The sequence below is a fragment of the Dendrobates tinctorius genome, unplaced genomic scaffold (genome assembly GCF_039654945.1).
Source record: "Dendrobates tinctorius isolate UK_male_01 unplaced genomic scaffold, ASM3965494v1 ptg000005l, whole genome shotgun sequence".
Taxonomy (NCBI): Eukaryota; Metazoa; Chordata; class Amphibia; order Anura; family Dendrobatidae; genus Dendrobates; species Dendrobates tinctorius.
The window spans coordinates 16636222-16652272 of NW_027361673.1; the positions used below are offsets into that span (position 1 = coordinate 16636222).

General features: G+C 46.7%; 1 protein-coding gene across 4 annotated transcripts in view; it reads right to left on the bottom strand.

Moving 5' to 3' along the window:
• The window catches only part of SLC4A7 (solute carrier family 4 member 7), a 145536-nt gene that overhangs the window by 6200 nt on the left and 123285 nt on the right, over positions 1 to 16051 (bottom strand). For all 4 annotated transcript variants that reach the window (XM_073568496.1, XM_073568471.1, XM_073568480.1 and 1 more), the window contains 6 exons: positions 15373 to 15624; positions 15021 to 15089; positions 12305 to 12478; positions 12068 to 12199; positions 4108 to 4205; positions 1815 to 1922 (listed from right to left, as the gene is read on the bottom strand). In XM_073568496.1, the coding sequence (XP_073424597.1) occupies positions 1815 to 1922; positions 4108 to 4205; positions 12068 to 12199; positions 12305 to 12478; positions 15021 to 15089; positions 15373 to 15624 (833 nt within the window). The remainder of the gene's footprint in view (positions 1 to 1814; positions 1923 to 4107; positions 4206 to 12067; positions 12200 to 12304; positions 12479 to 15020; positions 15090 to 15372; positions 15625 to 16051) is intronic.

A 16051-nucleotide genomic window follows, 5' to 3' on the forward strand; every position in this document is an offset into this window, starting at 1 on the left:
GTCTGAACTTCAACTGCATCTGAATTGTTTTGCTTAAAATTCATTGTGGTAATGTCTAGAACCAAAATTAGAAAAATGTTGTCTCTGTCCAAGTATATATGGACCTAACTGTATGTACTGCAAACACGCCAGTATTTTCAGCAGTTTTTTTTTACTGCAAAAAACAAAATGTGTGTACTCGGACCTTAAAGTCCATGAGCAATGGAGTGCAAATTATACAACGCACCAAAGGGCTTAACTGTCTTGTACAGAGACCTCACTGCACCTTCGGCAAGGGCCGCCCATTCCATGTGCATAGACCTCCATGGCTTAACACCCAGACTAAGAGCTAAGTCTGCGGCTGTCAAATGTTAGAAGTTTCTTAGCTGTTAAGACCATACATATGGTTCTTTTCATGCAGAAAACTTAAATGTGAACGAGCACTCCACCCATCAGCAAGTGGCGGTTTTAATGACAGCAGGATACTACCTACTCATATAAATGTAGGCTCTCAGCTCAAGAGAGGATTCACATTAGGTTAAGTTCACAGCAAAGAAGATTGCCTTGTCTGTGTCTGTTAGGCACACATGAATTGGCCAACTGATGCGCCAAGAATCTTCATTTTAACTTACTTTATAAAGCAGCAATGCAATTCTAATTTCATATATTTCATGTTTGCATGCTGTAGCGCTATGGAGTACAGCTTTCATTTGTTGGAATAATTATTGGTAGATCTGAAGCCTCTGTCTCTGCTCCTGCTTGACAGCACTTTTGCCAAAAGTCACCCAGCAAAGAGATAGAGGTAGTCAGTCAAGCAGGAGGAGGTGACACTGGACTGGAAATAGAGCTGGAGTGACAGAGGCTTCAGGGCTACAAATGGCTCTTAAGCCTCATTTGCATATCAATTCATACACGGATTTCTCATTAAATGAGGAAGGACTGGCCATGTAAAAGGTATTTGAAAGAGCTACATGCACATATTACTAGTTTGGGGAATGAAATCCTGCTGACAGACTCCGCTATTGTGATCAGTAGGGTCCTAGTGGTGGGAACCCCAGGGATCAGACAATTATGACATATCCTGTGAATAGATGTTAAGTTGTGATTGTGGGACAGCCCCTTAAAAAACAAAACAAACAGTTATTTCCAATGATGTCTGCTTAAAAAGGAGTTGTCCACCTTTGGAGAAAATTTTTAATGAAATCCAATTGCAATAATGATTTTTAGCCCCCGTTGCATGCATTTAGGAAAGAAAAAAAAAAAAAAAAAAAACTGTGCCCGAAAGATGGACAACCCCTGTAACACCAACTTATTTTTTCACATGTGAAAAGTGGATGTAGCAAGAATTGTTAACACAGACACGGCACAAAGATGGGTCCTGCACGTTGAAGATAGATTTATGAAAGTAATGAAATGGACAATATTGGCTGATGTAGTCTGAAGTGTCCGGAGTGACTGATGACCATGTTCAGACCATTTTCATCTAATGGGGGCCCTGAGACTTTACGTTCTTCTTCCTTAAAGAGGACATGTCTATAATAAACAAAGTATAGACGCTACTCTCGTTTGAGAAGTTAATACATTTTCCAAACAGGCCACACAACACAATTCTGATGCAATGTGTGTGAAGAAAAATAGATGATGTGGATAATATAATCTGAAGGGAAAAAATTAATTTAAACTAAAACATAATACAGAAGAAAGAGTAAAAGAATAGAAGAAGAATGTTTGCACATTGACTTATGCAGGAGTTGCCTACACAATGTATCTGCATTTGGTGCGCGACTACCCAGAAGTGCCGGGAGACAATGAAGAAGTGAACTGATGATAGCTACCTCTGGTTAGACTTGGTTACTTTGGCATTTTCGGGGTTCATAGACAGAGCCTTCCACTGTGCAGTTTTTGCCATCTCATCTGATATGTTTACAACTGATGGGTCAAGGCTAGAGAATAAACACAGGTTGTGGTTAGTAGCGGCTTCTGCAAAAGCATTAATTTAGTTACTTGGCTGATCCTAATTGGAAGCAAAGTCTCTTTTCTCTTCCACTTACAAAAGTAGCAAAGAGAAAATGACAAACGTTTGAAGCAAAATGCGGGTAAATGCCATCGACTGACTATTAACAACGAAACGAATGCTCAGTAATTAGCCAACCTGATCGGAAGCACCGATCGCAGTAAAGGTACTGTCACACTTAGCGATGTACCAGCGATCCCAACCAGCGATATGACGCGGTCAGGATCGCTAGTACATCGCTAAGTGGTCGCTAGTGAGCTGCCACACAGGCAGATCTCACCAGTGACAACGCAGGGGTCGCTACTTACCTGTCAGATGAGGCAATCCTGACGTCCTCCCGCCCACATCCACGCGTCGCTCGTCTCCACAGCAGGAAGCCCCAGTAGGAAGCTGACGACGAGAAACAGTCCAGGACGTTCTCGCGCGATCAGCGATAACCAGCGGGGGAGCGGTCAGAGGTAAGTATCACACACAGCGATATCGCTAGCAATATCACTGCTACGTCACAAAAACCAGTGACGTTATAGCGATATCGCTTAGTGTGACAGGCCCTTAAGACCTCACTCACACGGTCCATTTTCATGGACAGATTCTAGATAATTTGTTGTTTGCTTTTCTCTCATGCAGGAACAATTGAAGACAAGCAAATCACAAAGACAAAACATGTATTTTTTTTCTGCATACAATTATTTTTTTTTCCAAACGGACATGAAAATCCAGAGTGATCCATATAGTTCATAGCGTGTGTATTTAGAAAACAAAATGCAAAAGTTGTCAACCAGTTAGGTCAGTGCATCCATTATATGATCTGCATTGAAATCATGATAATGGAAAAAACATTCATGTCTCCTTCATGGAGATCATCAGTCCTATTATGTGCACAGCATGCATAAAAACGCAGAGGGTCGAAGGGAGAGCGCCAATTTGGCATAGGGAGAGGTATAGGCCGTGCAATCCTCCCCAGAGGATTTAAAAAAGAGCTGTCACTAGGTCAAAGGTGGTTGGTTTTTGTTCCTGCTACTCCTCTGAGTCTTGCATTTAATTATTTGTTTTTTTTTTTATTCCACAATTCAGTTCCAGAGATATGAGCCTTTCAACGCTATTTGCTATGGTCTTTACAAGGTGGTGTGGCCAACGGTGATAATGCGAGCAGCCCAAAAAACCCCTCTAGAGAATCCGGTGAGCAGTGCCCCCTTCAAAACACATTTTGAAATTATTTTACTTGATTGAGTCACTTTGGGGAACTTGAACCAGAGTTCCTTTAATTGCTTGCTCTAGATACTGCAATACTATGTTATCTTAGTATATAGTGTGGATGGCTGTCTTCTATGAAGCCTCACAGGTGGCTACACTTCACAGAAGTACCTAGATGGCAGCCACGGGAGCTTTTGAGCAGCGACCTCCCACCACCACCAAGGTAACTGTTCGGCAATACGCAATCACATTGGTGCGTGCTCTGGTGTTCGTTACCTTTAATTGCCACTGTGACTTTTACATAAATGGTAAAATAGTAGCGATGGGAACCAGCTCGTCGCTGCTGTTACAGGCAAATGCCAGCTCTATAAACACATGCAGACCACAGCATGGATGCACAATTATCTCCATATGCCAAGGGATAACCTAGAGTCCTACGGGGCACTTATGGCATCTGCAATGACATGCTACCTGGAAGGCACAAATCATGAAACTATACATAACTGATATATGCAAAAAATAGGTGATGGGGAGAAAAAAAAAAAAAAAAAAAAAAAGAAAACACAGGTTGAGCCAGTATAGCACAAGCATTTCAGACACCTTCTGCATTTTTCATGTATAGAACATGTACAGAGACTATTGGCACGTTCACATCAACGCTGGTGGTGGCTACAGACAGACGGAATGGAATCATTTACATCTATTTAGAGGATTTGAAGTTCTGCATCAGAAAAATAAAGCTCGGATGTTAAAAGCTAGAACAGTGTTGGGCATAAAACCCCGAGGTCTCAGATTGGACATTAATTGGAAATGCTACTTGGATAAAGAATTTGACTAGAATACAAACAGGTAATAAACACATTTCACTGGTCATAAAATATATGTGCATTCAGAACTATGGCACAATGTATACTGCATACCTATACTTCAGGCTCTTCACAGGAATCTGAAGAAGGCTTCTGCCCTCATAAGCAAGCTGCACATCACTGTCGTCTGCTTGAAGCATTCGTTCAGCTTCCTGAAAACCAAGAACATGAAGCGTAACATAAAAGTTTCTTTGGATTTTTCAAAAGTAAAAAAACACTGACTGCAGAAACTACATACATTTAATGAGGACAAATACCAGAGAACTTCCCATACTTTCTTACTCCTATGTAGTACATCAAAAGTGTGGGGAAAACGGGGGGGGTGCCTCTTACAGTCGGAATGTACTTACACAGTTAGCGTGGTGGCAGCGGGAGTCGGGCGATTCTTCGGTGGTCCCATGATGCAGGGAGATGATCTCACTCCCATCTCAGCCTGGTGCGGCATTTTCAGCGGTGCTCGGTGCTGCGGGGGGCTCCGGAGACATTTTGTGAAAGCCCCCGTAGTTCTTTTTGCCTCGATGCTGTGGCCTCAGGGAAAATGGCCACCGGATGCAGCGCATGTGCGGATTGGGATCTCAGCTCCGAGATCTCGTCTCCCGAGATCTCAATCTGCGCATGCGCCGCCTCTGGCAGCCTTTTTCCCCAGAGGCTACAGTGTCAAGACAATAGAGCTGCAGTGGCTTCGGGCTTTCACGTAATGTAGCCGGAGTCCCCCCACAGCACCGAGCACCGCCGAAACTGCCACACCAGGTAGGGATGACAGTAAGATCATTGCCCTGCAGCGTATGACCACCGGAAGAATTGCCCAACTCCTGCTGCCACCAACGCTGCCGATCCCCCCCCCCGGGTAAGATGAATTCAGGACAGTAAGACGGACCCCCATTTGATGCATTTTCTTTCGCATTTTCCTTCTGAAAATTTGGGGTGCGTGTTATGGTCCGGTGAGTCTTATAGTCCGAAAAGATGGATTTTTGGTTCTTACCGTAAAATCTCTTTCTTGGAGCCTTCATTGGGGGACACAGAATACCATGGGTGTATGCTGCTGCTGCTAGGAGGCTGACACTATGCAAAAACAATAAAATTAGCTCCTCCCCGGCAGTATACACCCACCGACAGGCACCAAGCACCTCAGTTGGTGAAAAAGCAGTAGGAGAAGCAACGAGAAAAAACTCGAACCATATGTACCAACCCAACAGGGGACTCTAAGACCCAACACGGTACAACTGAAACAGGGAGGGTGCTGTGTCCCCCAATGAAGGCTCCAAGAAAGAGATTTTACGGTAAGAACCAAAAATCCATCTTTCTTTATCGCCTTATTGGGGGACACAGAATACCATGGGACGTCCCAAAGCAGTCCCAAGGGTGGGAACAGCAAAAAGGAACGAAAGTAACCGAAAGGCTCAGGTCGGCCGGTGAGCCACCGCCGCCTGCAGAACCTTCCTACCAACCACAGCATCAGACGAGGCCTGGGTATGAACCCTGTAGAACCTCGTGAAGGTGTGCAAAGATGACCAGGTTGCAGCCTTGCAAATTTGCATGGCCGAGGCCTGGTGACGAGCAGCCCACGAAGCCGCCACAGCCCGGGTGGAATGAGCTCTTACTCCCGGAGGGGGCCGCTTTTCCTGAAGACGATACGCTTCCAGAATGGTAGAACGAATCCAGCGAGCGATCGTGGATTTGGAAGCCGGAAGGCCCTTCTGGCGACCTTCAGAGATGATTAGCAAGGAATCGGACAGACGGAAGGAGGAGGTCCTGGCAAGATAGACACGCAGGGCTCTAACTACGTCCAGTTTGTGGAGAGACTTCTCAAGAGGATGAGATGGAGCCGGACAAAAAGAAGGAAGGACGATATCCTCATTGATATGGAAAGCGGAAACCACCTTTGGAAGAAAAGAAGGAACGGGCCTGAGGACGGCTTTGTCCTGATGGAGAATGAGGTAAGGGGAACGACATGACAAGGCCGCCAATTCAGAAACTCTTCTGATGGAGGAAATGGCGATCAAAAAGGTGACCTTCCAAGAGAGAAGGGACAAAGGAATGTCCTGGAGAGGCTCGAACGGCGCCTTCTGGAGCGCGCTAAGAACGAGGTTGAGATCCCACGGGTCTATTGGCGAATGATGAGGGGGAGCCACGTGGGAAACCCCTTGTAGAAAGGTCTTGACCTGTGGTAGAGAAGCTAGCTCTCTTTGGAAGAGGATAGAGAGAGCGGAAACCTGGCCCTTGAGCGTACTGAGGGACAGACCCGCGTCTAACCCAGCTTGAAGAAACCATAGGATAGACGGGATAGAAAACGACATTGGGAAGACTCTTCTATCATCGCACCAACGGAAAAAAGCCTTCCAGTACCTATAGTAAATGCGGGAAGAGGCTGGTTTCCTGGCTCTGATCATAGTTTGAATAACCTGACTGGACAGACCTGATTCCTTTAGAATTGCGGTCTCAATGGCCATGCCGTCAAACTCAGAGACTGAGAATTCTCGTGGTAAAGGGGGCCTTGCGAGAGAAGGTCTGGACGGTCCGGAAGCCTCCAGGGAACGTCCGCGAGCATGTTGACCAGTTCCGCGTACCAAGGCCGTCTTGGCCAATCTGGAGCAACTAGAATCACTGGTACGCCTTCCGATTTTATCTTTTTGACCACCCGAGGGATCAATGCCAGAGGCGGGAACAGATACGGAAGTTGAAACTGGGACCACGGAGTCACCAGTGCGTCGCATGCGACGGCTAGAGGGTCCCTGGACCTGGCTACGAACTGCGGCACCTTGTGGTTCATCCGAGATGCCATGAGATCGACATCCGGGGTGCCCCAACGGTCGCATATCTGAGAGAAAACCGCGGGGTGCAGGGACCATTCGCCGGACGCTAGGCCCTGGCGACTCAGAAAGTCGGCTGCCCAATTTTCCACCCCTGGAATATGGACGGCGGAGATTGTCGGAACGTAACGTTCTGCCCAGCGGAATATCTTGGCCACTTCTGACATTACCTGTTTGCCGCGCGTACCCCCCTGATGGTTTATGTACGCCACGGCCGTGGCATTGTCCGACTGAATGCGGACCGGCTTGCCGGAAAGGAGGGGCTGCCAGTGAAGAAGGGCCAGGAAAATCGCCCTGATCTCCAAAAGATTGATTGGAAGGAGAGACTCCTGTGGCTTCCAGCGTCCTTGGGCCGCTTTCTGATGGAACACGGCTCCCCATCCTAGAAGGCTCGCATCGGTGGTGATGATTTGCCACTGAGGCGGAAGGAAGGACCTCCCTTGGAGAACTGACGCTGGCCGTAGCCACCAAGTGAGAGACTGCCTCACTCTGAGAGGAAGCCGAATAGGACGGTCCAAGGACATCGTGGTCTTGTCCCAGGCTGAAAGCAGAGACAGCTGGAGAGGGCGAAGGTGATACTGCGCAAAGGGCACTGCCTCCATGGAGGCCACCATCTTCCCCAGGACCTTCATGCCGAACCGAATGGGAATGGGAGCAGGCCTCTTGAGAGTTTTGATGCACTTGGACAGAGTTGTAAATTTTTCCTTTGGAAGAAAAACACGGGCTAGCTCCGTGTCGAATTCCATACCCAGAAAGGTCAGACGCTGGGTGGGGACCAGAATGGACTTCTCCTTGTTGACTAGCCAACCTAGGCGGCTGAGAGTGTCCAGGGTTATCTGAAGGCTCCGGAGACAGTCCTGGCGAGACGAACCCTTGATCAAAAGATCGTCCAGATAAGGGATGATGAGGATCCCTCTGGAGCGAAGGATGGCCATCACAGTCGCCATCACCTTCGTGAAAACCCGGGGCGCTGAAGCCAGGCCGAAAGGAAGAGCTGTGAACTGAAAGTGGTCTCCCTGAAACGCAAATCGAAGATACTTCTGATGTTGCACACATATTGGAATGTGGAGATAGGCATCCCGAATGTCCACCGAGCAGAGAAATTCCCCGGGCTCCATGGAAGCAATCACCGACCGAAGAGACTCCATCCTGAAATGAAGAATCTTCACGTGGCGATTGAGCAATTTGAGGTCCAGAATAGGACGAAGAGAGCCGTCTTTCTTCGGGACTACAAAGAGATTGGAGTAGAACCCGGAAAACCGTTCGTCTGAGGGAACGGGAACAATGACTCCGGCGGAAAGAAGGGAGGAAATGGCCTGCAGAAAACCCGGAATCTGGGCCCGCTGTCGCGGAGGCCGAGACCGGAAAAACCGTCTGTTCGGGAATGAAGCAAATTCGATTTTGTAACCGGATGCGACGAGTTCTCTGACCCAAGCGTCGTCTACAACGGACAGCCAAGCATCCGCGAAAAAGGAAAGTCTGCCGCCCACCCTGGAAGAAATTCCAGGTGGGGGTGACCCGTCACTTAGACGAAAATCTGCCGGAATTGGCTCCTGCAGATCTGGAATATTGTCCTCTAGATCTCCAGCGAGGAGCGGGTTTGTAGGAAGGTTTCCTCTGATCCCGCTCCCTGGTGGCAGGCGGCCGATCCTGTTGAGTGGCTCTCTCCGTGGCAGAGAAGGGACGAAAAGGCCTGAATGGTCGAAACCCCCTTCTGTTGAAGGGACGTTTTGGTCGAGACTGGGGAAGCGAAGTACTTTTGCCTCCAGTGGCATCGGAAATTATCTGATCCAGCTTTGCTCCAAAGAGCCTAGAGCCATGGAATGGCAGATTGGTAAGCGACTTTTTCGAAGTAGTGTCCGCATTCCATGACTTTAGCCAAAGGACTCGGCGTACAGCTACTATGTTGCTGTTAGCCCTTGCTACGCAGCCGGCCGCGTCCAAGGAGGCGGCCAAAAGGTATTTTCCCGCCTGGTTAATCTGATCTGCAAGATCTGCCAATTCGTCTTGAGGAGCTGACGCTAAGATGCCTCTGCGAAGGATTTTTGCCCAAGCGGAAATGACCTTCGCCACCCAGGCGGATGCAAAAATAGGGCAGAGAGAGGCGCCAGATGCCTCAAAGATAGACTTAGCCAGAGATTCAATCTGCCTGTCAGTAGGATCTTTGAGCGACGCCCCGTCTGGCAGAGAGAGCACCGTTTTAGAGGCTATCTGGGATACTGGAGGATCTACCTCTGGAGCCTTGGACCACTTTGAGAGCAGTTCTGCGTCAAAGGGGTACAGAACGTCCAAATACTTGCGGCCTGAGAAACGTTGTTCAGGGCGCTCCCAGTGTTTGGCTAAGGTAGTATTGAAATCGTTGTGACTGGGAAAGGTTCGGGACGGAGGTCTGGCTCGTCTAAGGACAACCGAGCTTTCCTGAGCTGGAGCCTCATCCTGTTTAAGTTTTAGTGTTTGGAAGATAGCTGCAAGAAGACTATCGACCATGTCCCGCGTTTTAGAAACGCTGTTCCCCTCAGAGCTAGCTTCCGAATGAGAATCATCGCCTGACTGAAGGCTGTCATCTGAGGAAGGAGAAGGAGGCCTGGGAGCGGAAGGGCCCTGCGAGCTGGAGGACGAAGTGGACAGAGCCCGCTTCCTAGAAGACCTTCCCCGTCTGTCTCTCTGAAGGTCGCGGTCAGGTGCGGACGACTCACCCCGAGAGGTGGTCGGGGCAGAGGTGGCTGAGGATAGCTGAGGTAATCGTTCTAAAACCTGGACCAGCGACTGTGATACTTTTGTCAAGTCAGAAACAGACTGTGACATTGGAACGGCCCACTCCGGGGGGAGAGAGGAGGGAAGAGCGCCCTCCGCCCGGGACTCTGTGCGCTCCTGAGATGCTGACATATTGGAAGGACTGCAGGGGGGGCAGAATGGAGACGACTGACCCGATGCCCACTTCTTTTTACAGCGCGCACAGGCGTAATAGATAGCGGTGGGCCTGAAGCAGAGATCCCCTGAAGGGTTGGGCATAAGTAGACTGCACTGAATGGCCGCAGGATTTAAGGAATAACTGCCGAGGAGAGCTAATCTTTGCCTCAGAGCAGAGCCTACCGAGATTCTGTGAGCAGCAGAAAACGCTGAAGTGTCCCCCAAACAGCGCAGGAAGGAGTGAAACAACCAGGAAATCCTTGTGCTGGAGGCTGGGGGCGGAGCTTAGCGGCCGCTCCATGACTGGTTAACAGCGAAGGAGAGGGCATGGCCGAAGGAGGAGGCTGGCATATGAAACGAAAAGGAGCCCTGTGATGGGCTAGTAAAGGCGCGCTGAAAAGAGCGCGCTCAGGAAGGGAGGAGGGAGCACAGCGATGAGGAGACTGTGAGGGAAAGTGAAAGTGAAAGTGAAGACGCCTCAGCCCCATGCCAGCGCCGACATAACGGAGCTGATCTGACAGTGGCCCTGGGAAGTCTGCCTCCCCTGCTTGTGACGCTGTGTGGTGAGTGGAGGAATCCCCAGTGTCTCCCTGGGAGTGAGAAACAAGCGGCGTGAGCGCGCGGCAGGCAGAGAGGGCGGGAAATTCAAAAATTGTGGACCTGAAATCACAAAGGTACAACTTCTGCCATTCACGGAGGTTATGCGGGGCCGGAGGGAACGTACAGGCACTTACCTGACGTCCCTGAAGAGGATGACCACAGGGGCCCACGGGGAAACGGCAGGCCGCTGGGGGGAAGGGAGTCCTCTGTACCCGCATCCTGCAGAAGACGGCTTGAAACACCTGCGATCGCCGTCTTCCTCTCAGCCCTGTCCCGAGAGAGGGGTGAGGAGGGGGATTCGGCAAGGACTAGCCACCTGTCCACAACCCTTATCACCGGAAGGCGAAAGGGAAAAGTCCTGCCTGCGGTACTGAGAGTTGCGATGTGGGTGACACCACACTGCTCGCTCAGCCGCATGATATGGGAAATCAGGGTGACAACTACACCCTGTTTCCCGATGGAAAATAACCTAAAAGACAAAAGAGGGAAAAATTAAAAAGTTCAGACTAAACCTGAAAAGAAAAATGCGGATCTGGGGAGATCCCGGTCCGCCTCCTACAGACACTAAGCACAAACTGAGGTGCTTGGTGCCTGTCGGTGGGTGTATACTGCCGGGGAGGAGCTAATTTTATTGTTTTTGCATAGTGTCAGCCTCCTAGCAGCAGCAGCATACACCCATGGTATTCTGTGTCCCCCAATAAGGCGATAAAGAAAATAATAATAAAACATATAAAATAATTACAGATATCAAAACATGTCAGCAGCCATCACACTGTACATTGCCATCTAGATTACATAATTCACCTGCGTTATCGGCTATCTTCTTGTTTTGGAAAAGAGAGAGGGAGAAGGTCAAATCAAAATCTCTCTGCAAAACTTCTAAAATAAAGCATAAATGCAGTATATGTACAGTACATGTAACCTACTAGAGATCACAATATTCTATGGAATTCAAACTAGCGGAGGATAGCCCAAATCCCAGTATGGGACACGCCATTTAAAGGGAATCTGTCACCAGGTTTCTCCAATAGAAAGCATGGCCACCACCATTAGGGCCTTTTTTACAGAATACTGTTGAAAAGTCCCCAGCCAAGTTTTCAGATCCCTCAAAAGATAGCTTTAATTATACTTAAGGTACTGTCACACTTAGCGATGCACCAGCGATCCCGACCAGCGATATGACGCGGTCAGGATCGCTGGTGCATCGCTAAGTGGTCGCTAGTGAGCTGCGACACATGCAGATCTCACCAGCGACATAGCAGGGGTCGGGGGTCGCTACTTACCTGTCAGACGAGGCGATCCTGACGTCCTCCCGCCCGCGTACACGCGTCGCTCGTCGGCGCCACAGGAAGCCCAGCAGGAAGCTGACGACGAGAAACGGTCCAGGACTTTCTCGCGCGATCAGCGATAACCAGCGGGGGAGCGGTCGGAGGTAAGTATCAGACATAGCGATATCGCTAGCAATATCGCTATAACGTCACAAAAACCTGTGACGTTATAGCGATATTGCTAGCAATATCGCTTAGTGTGGCAGGCCCTTTACAGACGGGATCTGCAGAGGGGATTGAGCACTTTTTTCTTTTTACAGCATTCTAGTATGCTGTAAAAAAAGGCCCTAATGGTGGTGGCCGCACTTTATATGGGGAAAAACCTGATGCCATGTTCCCTCTAACAGCTTCAATATTTACACATACCTCCTTTTCCTTTTTCTTTTTATCATCTTCTTTCTTTTTCTTACTTTCAGGCATCAGGTCATCCAGCCAGCTTAACTCACGTTTAGTAAAACCAAAATCTAAAAGTTTGCGGATAAATACCAGTGCAAGAACCTAAAAAAAAAAAAAAAAAAAGAAGACAATAAAGATAGACATTGGAGACAGTTATAAATCTTCTTCGATACAAGCACTTTAATAATGGCTGAGAATAACATTTACCATCATTGGGAACACAACAGCAGCGGCAGAGGCTTTGATCACCCATAAGAGCACAAGACAAGTCAGCTGTATGACCGTGAACACGTGGACTTTCCAGAGGGGAACGTAACGTAGATAGATCAGGTCTGGCTGATGTTTTGCAGGCATTCCAAACAACTTGATGCGGTCGAAAAACTGTAGGGTATACATCGAAAGATTACTTTAGTGTCTATAATAAGAAAACTTAGGCTGGCTATAAAATTTGGATTGAAGTTGGCCAAACATTTACGCCTCCACTCACCACTCATATGTATGTGTACTGAATAGACGGGAGTAACCGGCTACCAGACAACCTTGACTGGCTACACCAGTCATATGACAATTATGTTATGTAACTGCCAGAAGACCCATTGTAACTAGATTAGAATACAGGAAAGTGTATATCTATGTACCGTGTTAGCCAGTAGATAGAAAAATATTCAGAATTGAGAGTCCTCAGTGGTTGATACCATCTTTTCAGTTAGCCATTAAAAGGTAACACATTGCAAGCTTTCGAGACTACTCAGGTCTCTTCATCAGGCATAGACTAATACAAAATCTGAAGAGTCACATATTTATGCACAATACAGCACAGAAAAAATGCAATAGATGAGACAAGTGACGTGAAGCAGAATTGTGATTATGGGAGAGGGAGAAACAAATATTGAACCAGTTCATAGATAAGGAGTCCAGATGTTTTATTGTCCTCTGATTGGGGTCTCCTAATGTGTTGTGATGCCCCCACAAGGTCTTAGGAGCAAATTCTTTAATTGATGTAAAAAGACAACACAACTGACCAATTGAATAAACTAGCAGCAATAGGTCCTCTACCAGAAGGAACCCTCCTGGCCACCATGGATGTGGAATCTTTGTACTCTAATATCCCACACCAAGATGGATTAAATGCCTGCAAATTCTTCATGGAAAACACAGGGACTGATGCTGATGCTGTGGTGAAACTTATAAAATTCATCCTCACCCACAATTACTTTGAATTTGACAACAAGATCTATCTACAGGAGACTGGCACAGATATGGGAAGTAAAATGGCTCCACAGTATGCAAATCTTTTCATGGCCAAGCTTGAAAGCGACTTATTGTCCTCATGCCCCATCAGGCCCCTGGCCTACTACCGCTTCATTGATGATATTTTAATCATCTGGACGGAGTCTGAGCAACAGCTAAAGACGTTCCACGAACAGTTTAATCAATTTCATCCCACCATCAATTTAACACTCAACTATTGCAGCACTGAGATTAACTTTTTGGACAGCATCATTAAGCTAAAAAACAATGAAAGAGACATCCCTGTATCAGAAGCCAATCGACCGTCCAACATACCTTAAATGGGACAGTTTCCATCTAAAACACATAAAGAACTATTATCTACAGCCAAGCCATCAGATACAATCGTATATGTTCCAACCCCATGGATAGAGACAAACACCTTGGTCGCCTCAAAAAGACCTTTTTGAATCAGGGCTACCATCGAAGAACGATTGAAAACCAAATTACAAGAGCCAGCAGAATGTCAAGGAATCACCTGCTACATTACAAAGCTAAAGATGGAAATAACCGGGTGCCTCTAGTGGTCACCTACAATCCAAATCTGGAAGTGCTAAGGGGAACGGCACGGAAATTACAACCTTTACTACAAAAAGATGCCCGATTACAATCCATTTTTCCAGACCCCCCCCCACTACTGTGCTTTAGGCAGCCCCCAAATCTAAGAAGCATCATTGTCAGAAGCTCCGTGTCCTCTCCAACAGCTGGAGGAACATTTCCTTGCAACCAGAAAAATGTAAAACCTGTCCATCTATAATGATCATGGACAAGATAAAGATCCCCAATTCACATCAGGACTACAAGATCCCAGGTACTTTCAGCTGCATTACATCTAATGTGGTGTACTTAATTATTTGTACTAAATGTCCAACTGGGGGTCTGTATGTGGGGGAGACAGGGCAAAAGCTTAGAACAAGGATGAATGCTCATCGTCACACAATAAGAGGAAAAAGAATGGCTCTACCTGTGGCAAAACATTTTTGTATGATGGACCACAACACCAGGGATATGAAATTACTGGTATTGAAAGGCAACTTCACATCTCAGATAGAGAGAAGAGTCTGTGAGTATAAATTTATGACGACCTTTGACACTCTCAATGCAGGAATGAATGTGTCGCATGGATTTATGTCTTTTTACATCAATTAAGGAATTTGCTCCTAAGACCTTGTGGGGGCATCGCAACACATTAGGAGACCCCAATCAGAGGACAATAAAACATGCGGACTCCTCATCTATGAACTGGTCCAATATTTATGTTTCTCCCTCTCCCATAATCATAATTCTGCTTCACGTCACTTGTCTCATCTACTGCATTTTTTCTGTGCTGTGTTGTGCATAAATATGTGATTCTTCAGATTTTGTATTAGTCTATGTCTGATGAAGAGACCTGAGTAGTCTCGAAAGCTTGCAATGTGTTACCATCTTTTCAGTTAGCCATTAAAAGGTATCAACCACTGAGGACTCTCAATTCTGAATATTTTTCTTAGATTAGAATAATAACTATTCCTGACCACGAAGAGAGTAAGAGGTTTTAAATTGTATTTATTTATTTTTTTAAACCAGGGGTACTTTATCAGACAAGAAGAGATTGTCCAGTATAAGAAAGTGTATTTAAAGAAAGATGACTAACCTGAATACCCTTCAATGATGAAGCGCCCATGTACAGGAACACACCATACAAAACTGGCATTGGAATAAACTGAAAATACATTACATCAGTATGTTAGTTGCTTTATATGCGTTTTTTTTTCTTAACACAAAGACCATGAGACAAAAGAGGAGAAATTCAAAACCCACCAAAAAAAATACACATCTTATATTTTTCAAGTTTTATATATTTTTCATTTGTCTTGTCTGTGCATTGCCTCTTACATAGGGACACAGCATCTCCATCCCAAACAAGAGGAACAAATTTATCACATGTGCTGGTATAAAAACATCCTTTACATTCAAGCTAGCCATAATTGTGCTCCTCACCTTACCTTCAATACAGAGGTCATGAATACAGACAGTCCCATCAGGACAAAGATCAGAAGGCCCGTCACTCGCTGCTCTCTGATGCCCAGGAATTTTGGCTGTTCTCCTGGAGCAGAACATTCAGATTCCACTTTTAAGCTGTTAACGTGGCTGATGGATAGAACAGTTGCAGCTACAAACCACGGTAAGCCCATGATGGAACAAATCCCCAGCATGACCGAGACCATGAACAAGTCAAGATGATAGCCGCAACCCTTCTGGAGAGCCAAACAAAGCATACAAGTCGTCAGACACATTACTACTAGGGGATGAAAATATAATGTGATATGTATAATAACCTGCATTCATCATAAAGGATTCCCATAAAAAACTACAGGTTGTAGGTTCTCACTTTCTTATAATGGGTCACCGGCTTATTACTGGATAATAACTACCCATGAAAGCAGCAATTTATTCAGGGCTTTGTGGCAATTTTAGGGTCGCTGAAAACATTCAGATGTGCACACAGTAAATTGCTGAGATTCGGCCTGGATATGAAGAATTAACCATTACTTCTTCAAAGAACAGGAAAGCTACTCACTCACATGATCTTACGTGTCCTGTTATAGTATCAGACCTTTTATATTTTAATGATTGGTGAGGTGGTGGGGGGGCACCTATGCTGCGGAAGCTTCCACGAGCGCT